At 39.8% G+C, this 26,766-nt stretch overlaps 1 protein-coding gene across 2 annotated transcripts; it reads left to right on the top strand.

Annotated features, from left to right (window-relative positions):
* Nucleotides 1-509: 509 nt before the first annotated feature.
* LOC127415774 (interphotoreceptor matrix proteoglycan 1) lies at nt 510-26,731 on the top strand. 2 transcript variants are annotated; one of them, XM_051654675.1, is made up of 18 exons: nt 510-797; nt 2,644-2,859; nt 3,859-4,025; nt 4,488-4,522; nt 4,641-4,687; nt 8,218-8,318; nt 9,844-9,993; nt 10,584-10,642; nt 10,861-10,881; nt 11,123-11,307; nt 11,421-11,482; nt 11,622-13,302; nt 14,099-15,171; nt 15,827-16,046; nt 16,182-16,392; nt 17,399-17,584; nt 24,141-24,222; nt 25,586-26,731. In XM_051654675.1, exons 1-17 carry the CDS (start codon nt 701-703, stop codon nt 24,178-24,180), a joined length of 4,551 nt encoding a protein of 1,516 aa, XP_051510635.1. In that variant the 5' UTR covers nt 510-700; the 3' UTR covers nt 24,181-24,222; nt 25,586-26,731. The 2 variants fall into 2 exon arrangements, with proteins under 2 accessions (XP_051510635.1, XP_051510636.1); XM_051654676.1 differs by lacking the exon at nt 17,399-17,584.
* Nucleotides 26,732-26,766: the final 35 nt, after the last annotated feature.

Here is a 26,766-nt window from a genome sequence, read left to right as displayed (position 1 = left end):
GGGGCTTTAGTATTTATAGTCCAAGCCACTGAACCATCAATGGTACCTGTAAATACTTTCTTCTGCTCATCCCTATCACAGGGGTCATAGTTCAGGAGCAGTCAGACTTAGACAGGCACTACAGGGTTTCATTCTGAGAATGGACATCCATTTTTGCAGAGTACACTCTTAAAACTCAACAGCAGACTCAACTATCTGCAGATTTGTCCATAGATGCCCTCAATATGTGGGAGACTTGATTGAATCAGCCACAGTGCAACGATCAGGACGTAATCCAGAGGTCAGAGGCTGTGTTGCTGGAGTGGGTGACAGAGCTGATGCGGTGGATGACAGATTGAATGGAAAAGCCACTAATTGGATGAGGTGGGTGGGTCCAGGATTATGTCTGAGCCCCAGATAATCAGATTATTCCAGAAACGAAGTTTGCTTTTTTAACTACTTCACCGTAAACAGTCACACCTGGACTAAAGCGCTATCCTCTCTCTCCATCCCTCTCTCTTGCTTTCTATTCGCTTTTCACTTTGTGTTCTGTAAGTGATTGACAGTCTGGCCAGATGGCTAGGATCTTTGGGGTGTCAGTGTTTGACAATGAAATAGACATCTAGCAAATCAAGGACCATAATGGTTTTTCCTGCATCTGACAGATATATCCAAGAAAAAGGACTTTGCTCCTGAACGTCTTGTGCTGTCTAAATACAGTATGGGGTTACATGTACGACTCAAAGTCATCATGTCTTTGAAATGTGGCCGTCTCTTCACACTTTTGCTCTTTATTCTGCCTGTCACAGGAATCAAAGGTAAGGATCTTCGGCAAGAAGAAAGTCACTTTAACTTTGTGTATCCATTTACACTATTATTTTTTCTAAACTGTAAAGAAAGAACACTTTGATTGTGACACATATCATGAATATTTTTATAAATTAATGAGAGATATCAATATATGATCTCATCTAAGCACCAAACAGCTTGCAATGTGAAGTAGAAAGCAACCAAAAGTTTGTATTGTGTATTTATTTATTATTTATTTATTTTTAAATACTTTCTCCTTTTCCAGCTAAATATACAGAGACAATAACAATACATGTGACTCTGTGGCACTATCAAAACATTGCTTTGTTTGTTTGAGTATCCCGACCAGCCGGAGATGGCAACATTGATTCAACCAATGGCTTAAATTTGGGGAGGGACTATCAGTTTTCCAAACAGTGGCAGACTGGGGAGTGTTCAGGGGAAACCTGTTTGAAAACATCTATTCAAAACCATTTGATGACGCTTGTGGCGCAGAAATTACACACCTTTAATTGTTTTGGATGAAACAATCTGTGTTGTAACTTGCACCACTTGTGTTGGTTGCAGACTGATCTCATTGTGAAATCAGAAACAGTAGTTTGACTTGTCTTTTAGTTAAATCGGTCTGTGCTAACCGAAATTCGAAACACTGCCCCCAGTGGCCAAAGCAGTAACTGTTGTTCGGTGTATTGGTACATGCGAGCTCCTTTTTTTCAGGTGAAATGTCCACTGAGGGGCGCCAGAAACGAGTTGTGAAGTGAGTTGTTTTCAGCTGTACAGGATGTAACCGTGAGGAGGAATGCTTATTTTATAAATTGATCCCCACACCCCAAACCTAAACCTAACTATCAGTGGAGTAAATATGTAACGTTAAAGGGAAAAAAATGCAACCTCCGAATCGCGCTTGTGAATGTGATTACTACCTGGTTTCAATGCGGGATCTTAACCTGAGTCTCTCACACTGACGTGACACGCTTCCGGTTGCGCCACAAGGGAAGGTAAACACACTGGAGTTGATGCAAAAATGTCTGATATTAGATGCCACTTGTCGGTGAGTCGGCATAATGGCATAACTCTCGGAAACAACATGCCGACTTCCTGTGTGATCATGTTGCTTGGTTTTTAGTTGTAACATCACCTATAGGCGGATTTGATAAGTCCTCAAAACGTTCGGGTGTCTATATGTGCATACGTTTTAAGTTACATTTTTTTATTAATTAATCATTGTGGGCCACAAACAATAATTGTTTTGGCTTATTTCTGCAAACTGAAAATTCTTTTGACTATTTTTTTTTTTTTTAACTTTTTGCAGCAGGGTGAATAGACAATACATGACCAATGGCTTTGTCAGACACATCAATACATGACGGTACATGCAAGACAAGTATGAAAAGTATGTTTTTTAGAACATTCAAAATTGCTAAAAAATATTTATAGCCACAAATGGAAAACCATGTCAATGACTGATTCCGAAGCACCAAGATTCAGAGGAAAAATGCATTTAGATTTTAGCCCATATGATTAGAATAATAAGGTTTTGTCTTTATGAATACTCTCTCAAATGTGAAAGTTACATGCAGTAAAGAATATTTCTCTAAATATGCATGGAATCTGCACATCAAAGATCCATAAAGAACAAGCCCAGAAACAAGTCTGTTGGCATTGAATCCAATTATTGGTATATGCCTGTGTGGGTGAGAGACCATGAGGGTTTTTAAAAAGGGGATTTTGTTGAAAAATATTAGAAGTATGCAAAATTAAGACAAATGACCTCTTTAAAGTTATTTATCTTTTTTTTTTTTTTTTTTTACCAATTAAATTGTTTATTTATTTATTTTGCATTATTATTTTCAGACGGAAGAAGGGAAAACCCATTAGAGACCCTTCAAGCTATCAACTTAACAAACATGTCAAACCCATCAAAGCAGAATTCAGGGGTCAGATCTTTATTTGAAATGGAACGACATCGAATCAAGAGGTCAGAATTCTTCCACTCAGAGGTGAAAGTTTGTCCACAGGAGACGGTGAGAGAGGTCATAGCAAGCCATAAAGCATACTACACACTTAGAGGTAACGCATGTTCTTTTTAAAAAAATGTTTAAGAAGGATAATTTTTGTCCTGCATGTTTGTGTTAGTATCAGGGTTGCATGCTATTCAGAGCTGAATTGAGAATTACTTTAAATGTCAAAATACTGAATTTGAAGGGAATTTAAATTGGGGTAGCAATCATGATGTAGAATTGTAAAATTCAAAGAAATTCATAAATGCTGTGAGTGTAGTTTGCAAGTGCTGATATTCTTTCCCCAAGAACAAAATATGAACTGTGATTTAAGTATATGGCTTCCCATGTCTTTATTTCCTTTACATTTATTATGTTATATTCATGTTTATTTTCATGAAGGATAATTGCGGAGATGAAATTATATCCAATGGAAACACCATCTTACAGTAAAAAAACCTTGATTATTTGACTATGCATTTTCTGAAACACATGCTAATTAATATTACATTTGTGTGGTTCTAGCTCAGTATACTATATAATCAATAGATTAATTCATTTTGACTAAATATGCCCTGTATGTAGAATAGTTTTTATCTCTCTTAGCTAAGTTCAATACTGTCAAAACAATTAACACAGTCATCATAACTTTTTGTATTCTCCTATACAGCAGAACAAAATGTCCAGAACATTGTTTTCACACAATTTCAAACATTATTTTAAATATTTTTAACATTGATAATCTAATGCTTCTAAAACTAGCCCATTTAAATGTTTTATGAAAAACTACAATTATAGCAGTTATATAGGAATTTTGTTGAATTTATTTTAATTCTATTTCCTTAACAGAATTATTTAAGATTGAAAATAAATCTGCTTCCTGTTTGCTACCTCAAATCAATTTCTATTCAAATGTAAGAATTTATAAGTAATTCTCAATTCAATTCTGAAAGATGCACCACCCTGATTTTAACTCAAAACAGATCCACAAAGTAAGATTGTGTGTATTTTACCATAATTATCACCTGCACATTTTTTTATTTAATGATTTATTTCTTGTTTTTGTCAGTTTGTCAGGAGGCAGTGTGGGAGGCATTCCGGATCTTTCTAGACAGAATTCCCAGCAGCTCAGAATATCAGAAATGGGTCCAGGCATGTCAGCATGAGTCACTGTGCATCTCTGATCTTGCTATGAACTTCAGCAATTCTCAGGAACATATTGATATGGTCTACAGGGTAAACTAATCCTATACTACTATACAATACATCAATAAATACAAATCTTGTGTATGTGTGTGTGTGTGTGTTTGTTGTTGTATTTTTCCATATAAGATCAGCCTATCTGTTTTATCTCTAAATTTCACTCAGGAAAAAAATGTGTAATGGCTGGCTGTGACATATTTTTATAATGCCATTGGTAACCAAACTTTACTTTTGCATGACGCATGCATCCACACCGCTATGTGTCAATATACCGTCCAAAATGACCAGCACAAAATTTACTAGGTGCACCTTGAAGTTGTGATGTTGTATTGACAAAAGTGTTGAAATAAAAGAGTGTGAAAAGTAAGCTATAAGTGAGAGCAACAAAAATTAAATAAACACACATTGTTCTTATAAATTAAACTTCAAACGTACATTTACAACCAATGTAGCACATTTTGATTTGAGTTTGATAAGTTTCCTTTTGCTTTACAGAGGGTTAATCTGAATAATGAGAAATTGCTAGAACGGTGAGTTTGCCTTTGAAACACATACAGTATTCTTAAACCATCTCCAATCCATCTATAACAAAATGATGAACTATGTATTTTTTTAATATCATGATACATATTCATTTTATACTTACAGAAAAGTAACTGAAAAGCCAGCAACAGATGAAACGCAAGGAATGGAAGGTAGCGAGTGAATAGTTTTTGGTCTTCATTTAAAGGAATAGTTCACCCATAAATGAAAATTCTAGCATCATATACTCACCATCATGTTGTTCCAAAACCATATGAATTTCTTTCTTCCATATCCCACAAAAGGAGATGTTCCCACTGCTCTTTTCCATACAGTGAAAGTGAACTGTAACCAGGGGATGTCGGCAATTTACGTTTTTATTCAATGAATATTGATGAATATTCCTCATACAAAGCTATTATATAAAGCGTCGTCTCTGGCTTAATTTATCGGAGATGCGTGAGAGGGAAAAAGCCATGCTATTAGAAGCCCCGGTGTCTCAACAGGGCCTGTTTGGTGATGCCATTAGTGCCTTCACCGAAAGGTTTCATGCAGTGCAGAAGCAGTTGCAGGCCTACAGGCACCTCTTGCCGAGGCAAGGGGGCTCTGCAGCACCTCCGACTCGCTTGCACTCTTCCTCTGGTCAATGCCATTGCAAACTCAGTGTGCCCGCTGCACTGACGGAGACAGAGCCCCCAGTGAGGTCCCAAAGTGCAAGATTGTGGTCCTGAGGCGCCTTCATACTGGCGGAATGCCTCCTGCCAATCTGGAGAAGCATTCCTGAGGCGGCCAAGGGATATTCGGTGATTCCCCAGGTGGATAAGGCGCTCACGGTGCACTTGTGCCCTCAGAGCACCGCCACCTGGCGTGAGCACCCGAAGCTCCCGTCCAGGGCCTGTAGGTTTACGTTGTCTCTGACGGCTAAGGCCTACGGTGCCGCTGGACAAGCCACCTCCGCCCTGTACGCCTTGTCTCTCCTGCAGGTACACCAAGCCAAGGTGCTAAAAGAGCTTCACGAGGGTAGTTCTGACCCAGGATTGATGCAGGAACTGAGCTCGGCGACCGACCTCGCTCTCTGTGCGATGAAGGTCACGGCGCGGTCTCTCGGGCAGGCGTTGTCCACCCTGCTTGTCCAGGAGCGCCACCTTTGGCTCAACCTGGTCAAGATGAGAGAGGCCGACAAGGCACAGTTCCTTGACGCCCCCATTTCCCAGGTTGGCCTGTTCGGCGACACCATCGAGGACTTTACCCAGCAGTTCTCGGCGGTGAAGCAGCAGACGGAGGCTATTCAACACATCCTGTCCTGGCGCGGCTCAAGGCCCCGCACCCCGTCTGCTCATCGCCAAGGGCGTCCTCCTGCAACAACATCACCGGCTCCGCCTCAGCCCGCCCCCGACATAGACACTTATGGCCCCCAGCCGGTAAACAAAATTCCACTCTTTTTGGGGAGAAAAAAGAGGAAAAGAGGCCACGGCTGGGTTAGCCTGTCCCTATTTGTTGGGCAGTCGACTTGTTCCAAAGGACCGTTCGACGCTCATAAGAGCGTTGGGGGAGGTTACGTGACGGCCTGGTGCGCTGGCTACGAGGCACACAGTGGTCTGCCCATCTCGCACCGCCAGTCCAGTTGGCAGTTCAGCTAGTTGTGGCGTTTTGTATAAGGACCCCTAGTGTCACTACATTGACACAACGTCGAGTGAGTGACAGATAGGGAACGTCCTGGTTACTTTCGTAACCTCCGTTCCCTGATGGAGGGAACGAGATGTTGTGTCCCTCTTGCCACAACACTGAACTACCCGCTGAAATGGCCGGGACCTTGTCTCGGCTCCTCAGCACAAAACCTGAATGAGTGGTTGCATGCCAGCTCCTTTTATACCCGTATGTCCAGGGGAGTGGCATGCAAATTCCACTCGCCAATTCCCATTGGCCTTTTTTCAAAAAGCAAAGGTGTTTAGGGCTCCCAAGAGTCACCCCTAGTGTCACTATATCGACACAACGTCTCGTTCCCTCCATCAGGGAACGGAGGTTACGAAAGTAACCAGGACGTTTACACGCACTCTCATTAAAGACTGAGCTGCTTCAGTAAAACGCATCAGGGATCTTCAAACGTTGTCGGTCAACGACTCCTGCTTAGAGTTTGGACCAGGCTTATCAAAAGCCGTTCTTAAACCCAGGAAAGGCTACCTGCCAAAAATTCTGACAACTCCCATCAGGGCGCAGGTTATTACCATTCAGGCTTGCTAATCCCTTCTTGTGATACAAAGTGGAGACTTTGTTGGTGTTTTATGCTACCCCTTTGGCTAGTAGGCATCGTTGCACGTGAGAATCATTAGCACGGTGTGATGGAATACATTCCCCTGATGCAGCATGAAATGACTGACTAGAAAGGGAACGATAAGGTTACGAATGTAACCATGGTTCCCTGAAAGGAAGGAATGAAATGCTGCGTAAGAAGCTACTGAATCTTTGCTACAAGAGTCGAGTGCCACTTTGTACCCTTCAGTCAAATATTCTGTGGAGACAAGCTACAGTATCTGCCAATTAAAATTGGTGAGATTTTAAAGAGATTCAGAGATTGGCTACGCCCCCGCAGGCAATAACCCATAGCGTCAGCTTAAAGTGACGCAGCATTTCATTCCCTCCTTTCAGGGAACCATGGTTACAGTCCTAACTTTATCGTTTGGATGAGCTGTGTGCTTCAACAGTAAGTGAATGTGAGAAGCAGCTGCTTAAACACTAACCACAATATTAACATCACATGCGTGATGTGTGTGTATTTATGACAAAGAGCAGAGCACTTTATTCACTATGAAGCACAGCACATGTACGCTATGTATTTATGTAATTAAATCATAACCTTTTGTGGTTTAATAAGCATATAAGTCCAATGAACTGCTTTTCTGCAGGTGAGAAGTTAAATTGTCAATAATACCCGGTTTTCTGCCAAAACGGCAAAATAAAAGCTCCATTTAACTAGACATGTGAAATTTAAAAAATGCAAAAGAAATATATCACTTCTTAATAGTATAATGTAATATTCAATGTAGCAGTAGTAGTAGTAGTAGTAGTAGTAGTAATAATAATAATAATAATAATAATAATAATATATCAATTTATGATTTTATTATATTTAAGCAATAGCTCACAAGCCAGAGTTTCATCACTGGTTTCATTAATACTGTGATGCTCTACTGTGCAGCACTGTATTTTGACAAAAAAAAATGAATGGATAAAAATAAATAAATAAATAACTCAAATTTTGGGTGTTTGATTGCACTGTGAGGATCAATATAGAAGCTCTTCATTTAATAAAAATAATGCATGGTATGTTGAAAGTGATTGTTCTGTTTTCATTTGATTAAAATTCTATGAATTAATTTGATAAGACAGGTTTTTTTGTTAACAAAATGTAATTAAACTTTAAAACTTGGAATTCAGAGAAAATAAAATTAAAAACATGGAATTTGGGAAAAAAAATAAAGTGGAACTTGGGGAAAAAATAGAACAGATTTCATAGGACCCTATAATTGTATGGAAAAAATAGTGTTAACATTATGCTAAACTGCTCTCGTGATTCACTTAAGAAAGTCATATGGGTTGGAGCTAGTAAATAATGATATATTTTTCATTTTTGGGTGAACTATTCATTTAAATGTTGTTCTTTTATCATTGTGGGAAAATGATTAACTCAATCTGTGTTGTTTAGGTCCAGTGGAAGTTCTGACTAAAGCAGCCGTAGATGACTCTGTTCCCACAGCCGAATCTACTACTGTCAGCACTACAACACACACCTCCACTGCCTCACAGGTAAATGTGTGGACAACAATTTACATTTGTACAGAGAGCCAATAGTCAATGAGAATAAGGATTTCTGGTCATCATGTTGACTAAGATTATCATAAGTTATGAGGATGAGGACATTCTACATTTACATTTATTTACATTCATTCATTTAGCAGATGCTTTTATCCAAAGTGACTTATAAATGAGGAGAACAATAGAAGCGATTAATCCTAAGGGAGACAGTAGGTAAAAACGTGCTGTAATACATGTTTAAACATTTCTTCGAGAAGGACACATAGTGAGGAAGGTGAGAGACAAAGGAAGAATGGAAACACTTTTATTTTTTTGAAGTAGAGAGTGAATTATTCGGGAGAGGCCAAGTGCTCATGAAGTGAAGTGAAAGTCCGGGAAAGTGATTTTGTGGCATGACGTGCGCTCTCTTGGGTTAGTTGAAGACCAATTGTGCTGCCGCATTCTAGATCAATTGCAGAGATTTGATTGTACATGCAGGAAGACTTACCAGAAGACCATTAGTCCAGTCTGGATAAAACAAGAGCCTGGACAAGGAGTTGTGTAGCATGCTCAGAGAGGAAGTGTCTGATCTTCCTAATATTGTACAAAGCAAATCTGCATGATCAGGCAGTCCTTGTAATGTGGTCCGAGAAGTTCAACTGATCGTCGAACACAACACCAAGATTTCTGGCTGTCCTGGATGGTGTAATCATTGACAAGTCTAGTTGAATGGTGAAATTGTGATGAACCACTGGGCTCACCGGAACCACAAGAAGCTCAGTTTTTGCAGGGTTGATTTGGAGTAGCTAACATAGAGTTGTCAGGCTGGAATGAGAGGTAGAGTTGTGTGCATCGGCGTAGCAATGATAGGAGAAGCCATGTGCCTGAATAACAGATCCCAGTGATGACATGTAAATGTAGAAGGGGAGGGGTCCAAGCACTGAACCCCGGGGTACCCCAGTAGCTAGTTGGTGAGACTTGGACACCGCTCCCCTCCAAGACACCCTGAAAGATCTTCCTGTGAGGTAAGACTCGAACCAGCAGAGCATGGTTCCTGTGATGCCTTTTGCCGTGAGGGTTGACAGTAGAATGTGGTGGTTTACTGTGTCGAAAACACCAGACAGATCCAGAAGAATGAGAACTGACAATTTGGATGCAGCCCTTGCCCCTCTTAGCCTTCAGTAATGGACAGCAGAGCCGTTTCCATAGAGTATCCACTTTTGAAGCCAAACTGATCACTGTCTATCAGGTTGTTCTTGGAGAGAAAAATATTCTAGATTGATTCTAGACTGATGATGTTGTCATAGTGCATTATGAAGTGTGCAATTTGGCACTAGCTTCACCAAACAGAACTGTAAAAATACTGAATTTTTCCCAAACACTCCCCCTGTTTTCCACTGTTTTCAACAGATTGTCCCACATGAAACATTTAAAAATGCATTCCTATTTGTCAAACATTACATCAGAACTTTGTGTGTGGAAGCCCTGATGCAGTACCTACGTGATTCTTTAAATGGTATCTGTGCTACATTTGCAGGAGTTGGACCTTCAGAACGTGGTTCCAGAAACTCCCGTTCATCAGGTGATAGAGTTTAGCGTTACACTGATGGACTCTGGGTACCAAGAGATACTGAGAGACAAAGATTCACCTCAGTATCATGACCTATCACTACATCTCCAAGATCAGGTATTTGACCAAATAATAAACCTGAACTAAATGTTTTTGCAATGTTTTGAGGAATCAAAGCAGGTTAAGAGGCTTTACCAGGGTAAGACTGCAGGATCTGATGACATCTGTCCCAGAGTCTTGAGGATGCTAATTTTTTTAGTATTTAACTCTGCCTGGAGAGACTCCCTGCTCTGGAAAACACTGAACAACATTGGACTGTCTGGTTAAAGACTATCTGCATATTGCACACAAAACTGGAAAGAATTTTCTCTATTCTGATTGACTGTCTTTACACAACATAAGGAACAAGGGCATACAGGTTTTTTATCAGTCCACCTCGAAACAAAGTAATGGTTATAAGGTACTGGTAATACCTTAAGCCCTGGTAGCCCAGCCCAGCAGTGCCCATGATAGACACCATTGGGGGCATCTAGTGCCAGAGCCAGCTTTACTTCCTGAGGGGTCCCTCTCGAGCCTTCTGTCAGGGAGTGCGTCTTCACGTCCCAGCTAGTACAGGATAGTTGTCAACCATAGTATACACATATGCCCATATAACATGTTCAACTTCATGTGCATATTTTTTTTTTTTTTTATGTATTTTTTTGCAGATGCAACATGTTTTGGATGGCCTACCTGGATTTATGGATGTCCAAGTGTTAAGAATTAGGTAGGTCTACTCAAAAAAGAATAATCAGAATTATCATCATGTTCATTGTAACAGCAGTGACTAATTCCTGATCACCTGATAATTGTATTGCTGCATGAGAAATAATTATTTGCATTCACACTGAATTGCATGTGCTGTTTGTTGACATTAACTAAGACTGACTTCTTGTTTCAGAAGATTTTGATTTCCATCTTTGTTTCTCTTTTTTTGCATGCAAGTGAGACAGAACCATATGAAGGGTAATTGTGTTGTAATGTGTATAATGTGCAGAGTCTCCATGTACCACCTTTGGTTTTACAACTAGTTCACACCTTTGTGGTCCATTTGTGTGATGTGATGTTTGATTTGATTGGATCACAAAAGCAAAAGTACTAAGAGGATACCATATTTAGGAAAGATGTGCAGTATAGGCTCCAACCATCCATCCATCCATTCATCCATCCTATTGTCAAGCTATGTCTATTGCTTCTGTTTCTCCAGGGCTGGAGGAATATCAGTGGTCTACACAGTGGTTTTTGAGACTACTGTACTTAACGTTGCTGATGAAAGTTTAAACACTGGCACAGTGGTTTCATCTACAGGACCAAGTCTGAAGGATACAATAGTTAAAGCACTGATTGAAAAGTCATCTCTTCTTGATCTTGATTCGCTGACCTTTGAGACAGGTAATTGAAAAATTTGGAGTAAAAAAATCCTAAATGGCATTTTTATTCATGTTTCAGTAAAAAAACAAGTCCATGGACTCCATGTCAGTTTGGTGCATATTTTCTTTCATCAGGAAAAGACCAATCCTCAACCAGAACGCCTGTTTTTGAGGTATCTGAAGACATTACAGCTAAGGTACCACAGTCTTTTATTCTATGCAACTTATTCTTTATCTTGCTGATATAGAGCAGAACACTCACATAGCCTCCTTTAATGTGTATTACAGAAAAGTAGTATGAAGCAAACGTATAATTGTACACCTGTTCATTTGTAGCCCTTTGATGAAGACTCATATGATGACGTCAGTTTTACAACAAAAGAAACAGTGGTTGAAGTTCATTTTTCATCAGATGTTGATCAGAATGCTCTGGATACAATTTTGGATCAAACAACTGCTGCAGAGTTAGCCATCACCACAACCCATAACCCAACACAACCAATAACTGAACCTGAAAATGGGGCTGTCATCATACACCTGCTAGAAACTATTCAAGGTGAAACTGGCGAGCTCATAATAGACATTTTACCTGTTCCACCTGTAGAGGAAGCTCCAAGTGTGGATGAAAGCAAATCATTAGTCATTGTTGATGAAGACAAGAATCCGGCTCCATCATCTTCACATGATGTCTCAACATTATACCCAAGCGACGAACTGCCTGGAAATACAGAGAAACCTTCATTAGATAGTGACTTTAATTTCAACACAATTCCAGAGGATGACATCATAGTAACTACCACCCACATTTTGTTCACCACCGCAACAACGTTTAGTCCAAGGTCTGACGAACCAAAGTTGCCTGTCACTACTGACTTTGCCATCACCTTACAACCTTCAACTGAACCAATTGATCCAATAACCGAAGTAACAGATTCTAATGAAATTCTAGATGTGATTCAACCAGTAGACACTAGGACAGTAGTAAGGGAGGAAGAGGACACTGAAGTATTAACAACTGAACCAGAGGAAAATGCTAAGACTGAGGTTGATATACCTGAGGTTGTGACAATAGAGTCTGTAGCAGTAATTGGATCTGAGGAAGATACTAAGGTACTGCAAGAAACTGTGGCTTTAGAAGATCAGGTATTAAGACCTGAAGAAGTGACTATTGTAACAGAACTTCAAGCTGAGTATGATACATTAGAACCTGAGGGAACAGTTGAGGTAGCAGGATCAGAGAAAGATGAGGTTGGAAAATCAAGCGAACAAGATGAGGTAGCAGGACAAGAGGAAAAGGATGTGGTAGCAAAACCAGACAAAAAAGTAGTTAAAGAAGAATCAAAAGTAGAAGTTAAGGAACATAGCACTGACAAAGAAGTGAAAGTGGAACAAAAGGAGGATGTTCAGGTAACAGAACTAGGAACCATAGTAGAGGAAGTACGACCTGAAGAGGAACCTCGTTTAATAGAAATTAAAGAAGAAGAGGGTGAGGTGGTGGAACCTCAGAAAGAGGCTGATGTATCAGAAACTGCTGAGGTAACAGAATATGGAAAAGACATCAAAATTGATGATTCTGATGTGGAGATCGCAAGTGAAGTCCCTGAACCTACTAAAGGACCAACAGAACATCCTGCAGAGATGATTAAGATTAAACCACCAGAGTCCTCTGTAACAGAAATTTACCTTGTTGAGCACATGGACAATTACCAGCCTGAAGAAACTGGTAATTTGCCCTTTGTGCCAGTTGATGATGTTCAACCAGGGATAGACTTTAGTAAACCTGAACATGTGGAAGACACTGGCCTTGAGGACCAACTCTCCAAAACTGAGGTTGAGGAATTTCCTGAGATTTCAGATATGGTTACAGAGGACAAGACCACAGAACCAGAAGAGACTGTGACTGATGTTCATCCTACTGAGTCTCTACCTGAAATTATCATAGAATCAGCCTCGAAGAAAGATGAAGACTTACTATTTGTTATTGCCAAAAAGAAGGAGCCAGAACTCATAGTGATGGGTGAGAGTGTATTTCTTAATATAAATATTTGGTCAAACAAATTTTTAGAATTAACTTGACAAATTTACAGGGGAATATACACTACACTTTATGGCCACAGGTGTACCCAAACACCACACCAAACTATGGGCAATAATAGGAAGCTGGTCCTCTCTATCCTGCCCAAACAGCTTTCACTTTCTGAGAAGGCTGTTCACTTGAACATTGCTCTGGAGTTTTGCTCCCATACAGATACAAGAACATTAGTGATGTGATGCACCAGTGTTGGCCAATGGCTTGCAGTATTTGTTTTGGGCTGTAGGCCAGTCTTTTACACCAGAGTCACTAATTCATTTAACTGGTGGCATCCTATGACAGTGCTTAATTTACATGTCAATGGGGTCCTTGGAACACCTAATTCTACTGAACATGTTTGCCTAGGAGATTGAATAGCTGTAATCTTTTGTTAGTAATGTGTGTAGCTTAAATAACCAAACATGTTCATTGGAAAGGGGGTGTCTACATGCTATTGGCCCTTTAGTGTGTAGTAGATGCCAGTCACAGATCTGATCTGCAGAACTGCAGGGTCTTATTAATGTGATAGTGATAGAGTTTAGAATGGATGAGGTGCAAAGCCAAAGGTAATGCCGAACAGGAAAACTGAGTGGGGATGTGACAGCAGTTATTTTATGTGGAAGTCATCTATGGTAAATGGAGCTGAGCATATGAACATTTTTCTTGGCAATATTATTGATCCACAAAATCCATTATTTGCAGTCCAAATTTAATTTTTAACCCTTCAATATTGGTTTCCTAGAGGAAGACACTAAGGCAGAGGATGTCCCTATAGAACATGAGAAAGGGACTGCATCACTACCCATGGAGGAGACCACATCACTACCTGTGGAGGAAACTGCTTCCCTGCCTATGGAGGAGACTGCATTAGTGCCTATGGAGGAGACTCCATCATTACCTGTGGAGGAAACTGCTTCCCTGCCTATGAAGGAGACTGCATTACTACCTATGGAGGAAACTACATCATTACCTGTGGAGGAAACTGCTTCACTGCCTATGGAGGTGACTGCATCACTACCTGTGGAGGTGACTGCATTATTACCTATGGAGGAGACCCCATCATTAACTGTTGTGGAAACTGCAAAATCACCTGTGGAGGAAACTGCTTCACTGCCTGTGGAGGTGACTGCATCATTACCTGTGGAGGAGACTGCATCATTACTTGTGGAAGTGACTGCATCACTACCTATGGATGAAACTGCTTCACTGCCTATGGAGGAGAATGTTTCAGTACCTATGGATGTGACTGCATTATTACCTATTGAGGAGACTATTTCACTACCTGAGGAGGAGACTGCATCATTACCACTTGCAACTGATTCTCCCTTGACAACTATGTCCGCAGACCTTGGACCTTTTGAAGTAGTTTTAATAGATACACCTGTCATTACTTCAACACCTGTGGAAGAGGATTCTGATTCGCCAACTGAAAGAGTGGAATCACCTGTTGTCCAGGACACTGTACTTAAGGAGTTAGAAGTTGTAAGAGTTCAGAAGGTGGAAATTGAGGACCCCTCAATTAATTCAAAAGTTCTAGCCACTGAGTTAGACCAAATGGATGTAGTAAGTACAGAGACCATTGACTTGTTGAGTTATGATGGTGGATATTCTTTTCCAAATGAAGGACATCCATTGCAGACAACACATGCACCATCACTGAAGTACTTGACAACTCCCTCAATGACCACAGCTACCAAAGGCAAAGAGCTAGTAGTGTTTTTCAGTTTGCGTGTTACAAACGTGATGTTCTCAGAAGATCTTTTCAATAAGAGCTCAGCAGAATATAGATCACTGGAAAACAGATTTGTGGAACTGGTGAGTGCAACTGTTGATTCTAATTTTGTCAGATAACATTTTCATGATCTTTTATCTAAGGATTCTTCACTTTGAGATTTTACGGTGCCTGTAACATAATTCTGTAGCTCTTCATTTCTTGATTTTTCAGAGCTTATTAAACAGAAGTAACATCAACCTCAATCTTAACATCTCATTCTCATTCATGACCCATTATAACAATATTTTATTAAACCTCCAAAATGGACCATATTTTCTTCAGAGATGATAACTGGAAGTCACTCACTGAATTAAATGTGCAATGTATTGAGGTCATGTGAAAATAATTTAGTTGAATCATTTAAGATAAATCACAATGTAACATGACTTTGGGTTCTAGAAAAGTGATATATAAATACAATATTATTATTAATGTAACACTGCAGTTATTGTAAGTTTATCGTTGCATCCTACATACATTTTCACATATTATTTTTTAAGAACAGGAGACATAAACAGGATCAATTTCTTTGTCTGCCTATAGCTTGCGCCGGCCCTGCCTGATAATCTGTGTTAGACCTCTTTCAGTATTTAAAGAATTAGTATAGAGATTAGTGCTTAGGCTAATGGGAGGCCCTTCTAAGTCCTACAATTGGTGCAAATACATAAACCAAGCTTTTTTCGTCTTTTTGCACAGCTACTCCCGTACCTACAGTACAACCTAACAGGCTTTAAGCAGTTAGAAATCCTAAACTTCAGAAATGGAAGCGTGGTGGTCAACAGCAAGATGAAATTTGCCAAGTCTGTGCCGTATAACATTACTCAGGCTGTCCAAGGAGTCTTGGAGGACTTCTGTGATGCTGCGGCCCAGCGTCTGGACATAAAGATTGATAGCCATTCCTTAGATATAGAACCAGGTAAGAGTCTCTGGTGCACAGGGGTTTGCTGGTCATTTCTGTTAATTTCAAACTGAATCAGTATGGTTGGATAGCATTACTCACAAAACGTCAATAATTGCTACAAATGAGATTTAATTTGCTCTTTAATTTTAGCTGATGAAGCGGATCCTTGCAAGTTTTTTGCCTGCAATGAGTTTTCCAAATGTGTGGTGAACCGGTGGACAAAGGAAGCTCAATGTATGTGTGAGCCCGGCTACGTAACGCTGAATGGACTGCCATGTCAAAGTCTCTGTGTTGTCCAGCCTGATTTCTGTCTGAATGGAGGAAAGTGTGAGATTTTACCAGGGCATGGTGCTGCTTGCAGGTACCTCAGCAAACAATCACAGTTAGATTTAAAATTTAACCCAGTATCTGAATTAAATTCTATCATATAATTGAATATAAATTATTCTCTCAACTGTTGCTTTAGTTTTTAGCTTCAACAGATTAGCTAAATCAAGTTTCTGACTATATGTTGGCAAACCTGTTTACTACTATGATAGTGGGACAATATTTTTCAGCACTTCAGTAGTTTTGGTTGTGCTTTGTGGTAATTTATTTAAAGGTGAAGTATGTAATTTCTGTGCTACTAGTGTCACAAAAGGAATTGCAGAAATAACTATTGCTTTCTAAGAAGTTTCTTATACTCACCCCCTTCTGCCATGGGTTAAAAAAACAGAGAGTCATGCCCCAAACTCATGCCATTGGTTGGGAAATGTTGTTGTGTTGGGCTGGTGAGAATGTTATAACAAACCACAGAGCCACACTGCTTGTGAACAGAATAAGTCTACGAATGGCTTAATTATACTCTGGTTGTCTCTCCATATTAAGGTGGGAGAGGAGAAAGTGTTTTAACATCCAAAATATTACACCCTTCACCTTTAGGAAATTACTCCAGACTTAGAAACATGTAAACATTGGGATGTTGCTGTGTAAAGGCTCGGGTATACTTCTTCCCGCGTTCTGGGTCGTCTCACAGACAGTCGAGCGCTCAGCCTTTTAAAGTACAATATACTCTGTTGACCGCGAGCGAATACCAACATGTTCGACGCATACACATTATGATTGCTACTCTTTCATTAATGTCAAGGGTAGACGCATATGGTAACAATGCGCACAGATGAGGGACTGTCCGGGTGTTGAGAAAATCTGGGCCGCACGCAGACAGTCCATGCAGACTGTGCTGATGACGAAATTTGCTTCACACATACTGTGCGTGTTCCAATCAGCAACAGGAACAACTGAAGCATACCTTGGCCTTAACAGTGCAAGATCTCTTTAAGAATAAAACCTTTTGTATATGTTCTAACTGTGTCTCTTGACCCTTTTAGATGTCCTGTAGGTAAATTCTGGCACTTTATCGGGGAGAGATGTGCAGAACTGGTCTTGCTGCCTCTAGACCCTTTTCTTTCCCTAGTTTGCCTAGCGGGGGCGCTCGCCTTTCTTTATGCCATAATTTCTCTCATGTTATCTATGTGCAGGAAATGTGTACGGACCAGAAAGACACTAACTCTAGTGTAAGCAGGTCTTTTTTGTCAGATTTTTTTTTTTTTTTAATCTTTGCATTTAGATAATTTGTTGTTTTATCAAAGATCACATAGACAGTACGTACACATAATTAATTCTCTGAAGACTCAACAAGACAACGAGATATTTAAACGAGATATTTAAATGTGAGCAACAAGGTAATCTGGATAATCAGTGTGTTATGCAAATTTGTAAGTCAAGTTTGTGTAATAAATTTATAAGTCTTTAACACTTCAAGAAATGCTCTGGGCACAATACAAGTTAAGTTATCATATCCTCGATTACAATGGAAAATTATTTGGACTTATCCTTCTGTATAAACAAATAAAAATTGCATTTACAGTAATGCACTTATTGTACAATGGAAGTCTGTTTTACAAACTGACGGAGGAGTCTAAATTGTTTTCTGTTGTAATCGACGTCATGTTACAGATGCTGTTTACAGAGCTTAATGCATAATTAGGGATTTGATAAAAAAGCATGTAAATTATAACATTTTGAAGACATATAACTTAGGCTATGTAAAATCTTGCCTTGGGTTGATTTATTCAAAGTAAATTGGAATTATAGCAGTCTCATGACAATGTAATTGCAGGTATTTTAACAATTTGTTTACTGATTCCTCTGTCTATTCTTCATGTCATTTTGTTATATGAACACACTTCTTTACACCATAAACATGCTCTATTCAAGTACATGCATTCCATCAGAGCACATTTCATAATGCAACACATGTATAAATTGCATTCTCAGCATTGTCGCAAGGGACACTATCGTTAGCGCAACATTAGTGGACATTAGTGTAAACTGTCTCCTCCAAAAAATAGCTTGTTGAAATTATTTCATTTGGCACCAGATTTTAACTGAGGATTTAACTGGAACTTAATTATAATTTATAAAAAAAAATGTTTTATGTCAAAATAACTCAAAATAACTGAATCTATTTCAATTAACATCTAACGAACATTAGCACATGTTAGCATGCTAAATGTAATTCCCTTTCAAGCCGGTCACTTCAACCTTTGTCAGTTGCTGACACTATGGGAAGCTCTGCCCAGGAGTGACGATCTCTAAAGCCCTTTAGAATCATAATAATTTATTTGCAGACAGCACTTGACGTTCATGAGCATATAAGGTGAAGCACAGCGCTATTTGATCAGAATTGTCTCCTTCAGGGTCACAATTATGGATGTGCATGGTTACTGTTTTTAACTTTCAGTTAACCACATGGTTTCATAAGCAGTTAATCGGTTTTTCTTCAGGAGTTGGGATGTGGAAATAAAGAGTGTTTATTGCAATTACATTTCCTCAAACACTACTCAAAATAGCAGCAAATAAAGTGCATAGTGAGCTATGAGCCTAAATAACACAATACATAGATCTTCAAATGAAAACATATCACATCAAAGTCAAACAAAAATAGTAAAACTGTCACTTCCTGTTTATTCGTTCTGCCCAGGCAGGTTCACATTTCCGTGAGGCAGCTAACCCAAGTACTGTTATGTGCGTGAAGTTACACTGCTGATTTTACACTAAATAGCCTCTTTGGGGTGCTTCAAATGACATTGAACTTGTCTAGTTCTTGCACATAAATATGCACACCAGAGCAAAAGGGGAAAAAAACATTGTCTTACTGTTAATCAAGCGCTGAAACTTTGCTCTGTGAAAAACAACCTGAAATAATGTTTCATGGTGTAAGTCACATGAAGTCCTCTTTGCAACTTCAGGATGCAGCACAACGAAAGCAACAAAAAGTTTAGAGATGAGTATATAAAAATTAAAGTTCTTTTTAACTTTTCTTGGTGTCTAAAAATTCAGTGATCCTGCACCTGACACCGAAAGAAAAACAGCGAGATTCAGCGCAACAATCAAAGACACGTCCAGTGTGTTAACGGTATATAGAAATAAAGTGCAGACACGCACAAAAGCATGTTTGAACAGCCCCTAACTCACCCTATACTTGAAAAACTGACCCAAACCCGGACAGAAACACAACGGTTTGTTGGAACTTGTTGAGTTTGGGTCGGGTTGAAGACCTCTATTGCACGTGTAGAATAACCGAATAGTGATTTTGTTATTCAAATAATGGTGCACCGAATGGTTAACTGAATGTCGACTATCCGTGCACACCCTTAGATGCAATATCATCTCTTGTACTCTGGACACCCAAATCTTTGCTCCGTCATTTGATTCTGCACAACCTTACAGCGGGTAGAATGTTTTCTACTTCCCTGTGGTGCTTCGACGAACAAGACAACACTGTGTTTCGCCGTTGAGCTTGTACATCTCAGATAGTGGATTATTTTCAGCTTCCTTTTGTGCTTCAAAGGACAGCGTATCATTTGATTTACTGCATTTCATAATGCTAATTGCAATTGTGATTTGAGTGTGTATCTTTACGGTACAAAAGAACATAAAAGAGCCATTTGCTTAACAACATCTTTTTCAACATAGCGCTTCGCAAATGTTTCCCACCATATGAACAATATATTCTCCTGTTTGACAGGCACGAGTGCTGTGTTATTTGCCCAGGCCAAGCTCACACAGAGGCTGTGCTCGGTGAGACTGATTGTGTTCACTGCAAGCACACGATACTCAAGACGGTTCGCTCTCAGCTCGCCTTTTTCTGAAGGATGATGCCAGTCCCCTCCCCTCCCACCATACTCCTTCTGTGGCTCCCGAGGGACCACACAAGGGAGGCGTGCAGAGGGTGGGATATAGAGCAAGAAGAGTTTGAGGAGGATTTGTTACCAGTGCAAGCCTTGCTTGCCTCCCCGTCTCCATTTAAAGCATCTTCTCAAGTTGAGTTTACCTGTGTCGACCTGCGCTGACACTATCGGCACACGTGGTGCAATCACGTTTTGTGGTTATGACCAAGACGGGGACGCTATAGCAATCGCAACGTCTGAAGGTGAGGCCTGGTCTTTCTCAGTCGATGAATTTGCTAGTATTTCTCAGGTCCTCTCTCAGTTGGCCACTCAAGCTTAACTTGAGTGGCCCACTCAGAGTGCACCCACGCGTTCTTGACTTGATGATCGGTTTTGCTGTTCCTCCCCGAGTTGCATGATCAGCTCACAAAAAAGTGCCATTCACCGCGTGAACACTAGTTCTAGAGCCGCAGACTTTACAACACTTGACCATGCTTAGCAGAGGGTTTTCTGAGATTCCCACAGTGGAAGAGGCAGTAGCGGCCCTCCTGCACACCTCCTCTGAACCGGGCTGGAAGACCAGACCCACGCACCCATCCAAGTCTTGCAGACTTACATCTGCGTTCTTAAGCAAGGGCTAAGGAGCTTTGATCAGGCTAGTTCAGCTGTGCACACCATGGCAGTCCTGCAGGCCTACCAGGCTGACCTGCTCAAGGATTTGGATGAGAATGTCCCGGATCCCAAGTAATTTAAGAAGCTGTGTCATGCCACTGACCTAGTGCTCCTACCAAAGTCACTGCCCAAGCCATCGGCAGATCAATGGGCAGCCTGGTGTCCATGGAGAGTCATCTCTGGCTTAATTTGACAGAGATATGTGACAAGGACAAAGCTGTGTTTCCCAATGCTCCAGTGTCACAACAGGGCCTGTTCAGTGACACCATGAGTGCTTTCACCAAGCAATTCTAAGCAGCCAAAAAGAAGTCGCAAGCCTACAAATACATCTTGCCGAGGCCCTAAACTCAGTGTCCCCACTACTCCGCCTCCCAGCGGTTAGGTCCCAGTGGCCTTGACCTAAGTGGAAGATTGTGCTTCCAAATCACCCTCATCCCAGCAAAAAGACTCCTTCTGGGAAAGGCCAGCATGATGGTGCTAGTAACAAGCAAGAACCATAGATCACGGACCTGTTCGCTCCAGTTCTGAAGAAAGCACGGACAACTCCTTCGTGTCCCCGCAGAGTTTCCCTCACTCTCCCCGCTGGTTGCTGGGATACAACACTTTTTCTGTTTGTTCTGTTGTTGGTTCCATGCCAAAAAATTGTCATGTTCCAATAAAACACTCATGCCCCATTGCAATTGCTCAAGGTGCAAATATGTGCGTGGAAAAAGGCAACAATTTCCAATAAAATTTCCAATACCCAATGTTAAAAGAGTTGTATGGCCGTTCCCTGAGGGTGGGGTTCAGTACCCGGTGGTCATAGGTGGGCTTCTGTATCCTGTGGCCCATTACGTGGACACATGCAGTGGTTTTCCAGGCATTTTCAGATGGGTGCTGAGCACAGTGCTTCAGTTCACTAGGCGGCTGACCCATTTCGACAGGATTGGGAAAATTGGGTCACAATGCATGCTTCCAAAAAGGGTTGGGGAGTCCTGTACGACAGACTTCCAGCTTTCACCTGGACAGGTGCGTGAGCGTCGTGGCACATAAATCACCTAGAACTGCTTACAGTCTTCCTAGCTCTGAGAGCTTTCCAGTCAGTCGTGCAGGGTTTTCGCATACTGAAAACGCAAAAATGCGTCCCACCCCAAAGAACCTGGTTAGCCAGGTTTTACAGCTTGGAGGTTTCCCCCTTTTTTTCCCAGGTTCTTACTGTAAAGGTGGGCTAATTTTTCAATGTTACTAACTTACAAGCTAGTGCATTGTCTCTTGACTATTGGTCTTTGGATTCTGCCATTTTGAATCAGCCTCTATCGAGTGTTAATGTCCTACTACCCTGATGGCTAGTGGCAATATGTCATCTTGTGTCTTCCTCACCACAGTTTGAGTGGATATAGTTTGCGATGCTTCACTACCTAGGTTGGTTAATTTCACTGCCACTTCTCAACCTTAAATTATTGTTTTTATCCTCCCTCTTCCTTCCCCAGTTTTCCTGAGCAACCACTGGGCAACGACATGATGATTCTTATTGCCAGTTTTCTGTTTCTGGTCTCGAGAAGCAATGTAAAACCTACCAAAAAGAGTGATCCAGATGGAGAACAACAACCATTTAAGTATTAGTTGAAGTAACAACTAATTTCAGGCTCAACTTTTTCAAGTTTTGGCTGTCATAACAGCTTGGATTAGTTAATGATATCAGTATACACCGATGCGAGTGACAACACTGGAAGTTGAAAACATACGAATCGTGAAACACTTCCATGTATAGAAAAAGATATATTAGCAATATGAAGGGGAAGTTCTGTCAATGCCTTTAACTACCATACTGGCTAGCAGGCATTGCTAGTGCATGTGGATCAGTAGCACGGCATGATGGTATAAAATTCCCAAAGCGTCAGCAACTGATGCAGTGTCGAAATGACCGACATGAAAGGGAATAGTACGATTATGACTATAACCCTGGTTTCCTGAAAGGAGGGAACGAGACGCTGCAGACTCTGGCCGCACTACTGATTTCTCGCTGTCCAAGAGATCCAAGAGATGCACTTTCTTCCCTTCAGTCAAAAATCCTGACTAAATAGCACTGTGGTCCACCTTATATGCTTCCGATGACACATGCATCAGGGGAGAAAGCATCAAGCACTATGTGCCAATAAATTGCCGTGATTCTAAAGGGCTTCAGAAATCATTACTCCTAGATGAAACTTCCAATAGCATCAGCAACTGACAAAGCATCTCGTTCCCACCTCTCAGGGAACCAGGGTTACTGTCGTAATCATCCTGCTTTCTTTAAACATGTATAATGTTGCAAGGAGTGAGAAAAGTGTAATCATTGCACTGGCATGTGCTATGTATTTGCTTTAGAAGTATAGAAACATACAAACGGATTTCACTGGCCCGACCTGTACTCAACCTACTATGATCAGTTTGTTTTTGCACAGAAATTGCAAGCATTTACTTCTGCTTTTGTCAACTTCTTGTACATAGTATGTTTCTGGCCTTACCCCCTTCAGATGTATCTAATTTCTCGATGTTATTCTGTGCCTTTTATCTTTATTTCAATATTTTCAATATTTGTTGATCTTTGTTTTGCAGATAATTTCAGTCTTAGGTATGCCATCTGTTCGTGATCATTAACAACATTATAGTTTTTGAGATGTAACATTAAAGTTTCAAAACCTCTTATTGACACATTGTTAGATTGCCTAAATTGACAGTGATGATGTCATAATGGCCTTTGGATACCTGATGGTGTCATAATGACCTTAGGCTATCTAAGGATGTCATAATGTCTCGTGGAGACCTGATGACGTCACAATTGCCTTTCAGTACATGATGATGTCATAATATCCTTTGGGTACCTGATTATGTCATAAAGGCTGCCTTGCAAACACATTCTTATAATACAAACCTAGTTAAACCTTGTTTTTACAATGACATTATTATGCTGTAATTATATTATTTGCAATAGAAAACATTTTGCTCCCCATAACAGGTCTGCAAATGGGGGGAAAAAATTATACGGTTTCCAGCACTTTTCCACTACAAAACAAATGTCTGTTTTGTATAAAAGAAGCTTTCACTAATGTCTTTCTTACAGAACTTGATGCTTGACACCCCTGTGAGTTTATCCTGGGTAATTCAATGCAATGTTTTATTTTTCCTTCAGGTGATCTTGATGTGTTTCTTTATTGTTTGACATCAGGCCTTCACACAGCTGCCTGTGTTGTGTTTTGTTTTATAGAGACAGACAGCAGTCCACCATACCAGGACTGATGAGTTAATCACTGAAGATTCACATGTTATAATACCTGGCTGTCTGTGAGGTAACACCAGACAAACCCCAAACTATCAGTCCACATTTAAATTAAGCACATTAAAGGAACAGTTCACTCAAAAACGAAAATTTTCTCATCATTTACTCACTCTTATGCCATCCCAGATGTCTATGATTTTCTTCTGCTGAATACAAATTAAGATGTTAAGTAGAATGTCTCAGATCTGTAGTTCCATTCAATGTAAATGGTGCCAGATGCTGTTTGAACCTTAGTTTAAAAACTAGCATACACTTTGTATTTGTACAATAATATGCCTGCTTTATACTATATAGAAGAGGGGCATCACTGGTAGCGTGACACAGTGCACCTGAGGTTAGTGGCATCTCATCACTGCTGCCTTTTAAATACAGAGTGGGCCTTTCCTAAAAAGACCAGGCTCTTCCCCATGCATGCACAAATTCCCAGGGACGTAAAGATTTTTAGAGAAATATCTCAGCTCTGTCGGTCCATACAATGCAAGTGAATGGGTGCCAAAATTTTTAAGAATCCACATAAAGGGAGCATAAAAGTAATCCATATGACTCCAGTGGTTAAAACCATGTGTTCAGACACTATATGATAGATGTGAAACAGATCAATATTTAAGTCCTTTTTTTATAAAGAATATAGTAATATATTCTCCTCCCTGTCCAGTAGGGGGCGATATGCATGAAGAATGTGAATCACTAAAAACAGAAGAAGAAAGTGAAGGAAAAGGGAATTAAATATTGATCTGTTTCTCACCCACACCTATCACACCGCTTCAGAAGACATGGATTTAACCACCAGAGTCTTCTGAAGTACTTTTATGTTGCCCCGAAATTTTGGCACCCATTCACTTGCATTGTATGGACCTACAGCGATGAATTATTCTTCTTAAAATCTTCATTTGTGTTCTGCAGAAGAATGAAAGTCATACATATCTGGGATGGCATGAGGGTGAGTAAATGATGAATGTTCATTTTTGGGTGAACTAACCCTTTAAGACACCAGACCCGTGATTTCAACTGAAAGCATAAGGTGCAGCTGATGCACAAGATGACCCTTTCAGTTATAATTAAATTGGGCACTTTATTTCACCCTTTTAAATATTTGCTGTTTATTTTAATTTAAATAAATTACATTTAAATAAGTAATTAAAAGAGATTTTAACTCGGGTCGCCCGACTATATGTAAAAGTATATTTACATATAGTTTTTTACCCACTCCATTTCAACATCAGTGTCTTTGTCACCTTTGTAGTTTCCTGTGTTCCACCAGACTATTGGGGTATAAATATTCGCTGTGCTGCAGGTGTTATTTACACTTGGGTGCGAGTCACTTTGTAATATTTGTCCCATCAATGCAAAACTATTTGTTTCTCTATTAACAGAGCTGGGATGATGCATTTTATGTTTTCCTCCAATGATGCTTGACTCATGAAGACTCCAGATTCAGAAAGAGCAGCCAAACTTCCTGAACAAATGGATCAAGTCTAGTTTCTGTTAGGTCAAATATGAATCATCAGAAACACTGGATGTCAAAAGTGAATGTTTGCACATGATTGCAGAAATTATTTAGTTTCCTCACAATGAGGAAATTATTAGTCAGTCTTAGAGAATCCATAATGTGTTTCAACATCCTTAAAATGGGAACATAATTGTGATTTGGTGTATAATTATTACAAATTGTCTTAAGCATAGTGAACGCATTTTTGTCCTGTGAAAAGCAGAAAAGTACAGACTTCTTTGGAAACATTCTTTGATTGATATACTATGGGGTGCCGAATGTAAAATAAAGCATGTTGCAAAAAAAAAAAAAAAAAAAAAAAAAGGCCAGATTTGCCCAAATGTCTCATAAAATGTCTATATTTTTTTATTTTTTGCTAAAATTCTAATTTAAATCAAAAGTATAGAACTTGCTAAATGTAAATCTCATTACTGAGCCACACATTGAGGAAATGCAAATTATTGACGCAATGGAAGCGTCAATTAATTGGATGTGAATTTCCAAAGCAAATGAGATGTGTTTTTATTTTCTTCTACAATTTGCACTGAAACAGAAACTATTATAAAGGCTTTAGTTTTTATTTAAAAAAAGTATGTTGTCATAAATTATTTCATATTTATTGTATTACTTAATAGTCATTAGCATATTTTAGAATTTTCCTCATTCTAATGGGAATTTGATATCTTCTGCTGTAGTGTGTCAGGAGGAGATATTAATTTTACATTTCCCAACGTTTGTTTTGTAACTACAATAGAATGTGTTCTGCAACAGATGGTATGACCCCCACAGAGCACGAATCTCAACATCGTTCAGTCAGTGTGGGACTACATGAAGAGACAGATGCCTAAATACACAGAACTGTGGCAAGTTTTCCAAGAAGCTTGGAATAACCTACCTGCCAATGACCTTTAAAAATTGTGCAAGTATCTCCAGGAAAATTGGTGCTGTTATAAAGGCATAAGGTGGTCACACCAAATATTGACTTTTTTTTTTATAATGCTTCCTGAATAAAATTATAAATAAAAATAATTCATGGTATTATTTGTGTGTGTGTGTTTGTGTGTA

This window comes from Myxocyprinus asiaticus, chromosome 25 (assembly GCF_019703515.2).
Source record: "Myxocyprinus asiaticus isolate MX2 ecotype Aquarium Trade chromosome 25, UBuf_Myxa_2, whole genome shotgun sequence".
In the NCBI taxonomy this organism is placed as follows: Eukaryota; Metazoa; Chordata; class Actinopteri; order Cypriniformes; family Catostomidae; genus Myxocyprinus; species Myxocyprinus asiaticus.
The sequence above is the reverse complement of the archived record's forward strand: the minus strand, read 5'-3'. Positions and strand labels throughout refer to the sequence as shown.

What these genes read in the sequence shown, in the direction of transcription:
- LOC127415774 (XM_051654675.1), top strand. Translation starts at nt 701, where the DNA reads ATGGGGTTACATGTACGACTCAAAGTCATCATGTCTTTGAAATGTGGC. An exon ending in TTCGCTGACCTTTGAGACAG is followed by an intron (nt 11,308 to 11,420) that starts GTAATTGAAAAA and finishes TTCTTTCATCAG; the next exon opens with GAAAAGACCAATCCTCAACC. An exon ending in CTGAAGACATTACAGCTAAG is followed by an intron (nt 11,483 to 11,621) that starts GTACCACAGTCT and finishes GTTCATTTGTAG; the next exon opens with CCCTTTGATGAAGACTCATA.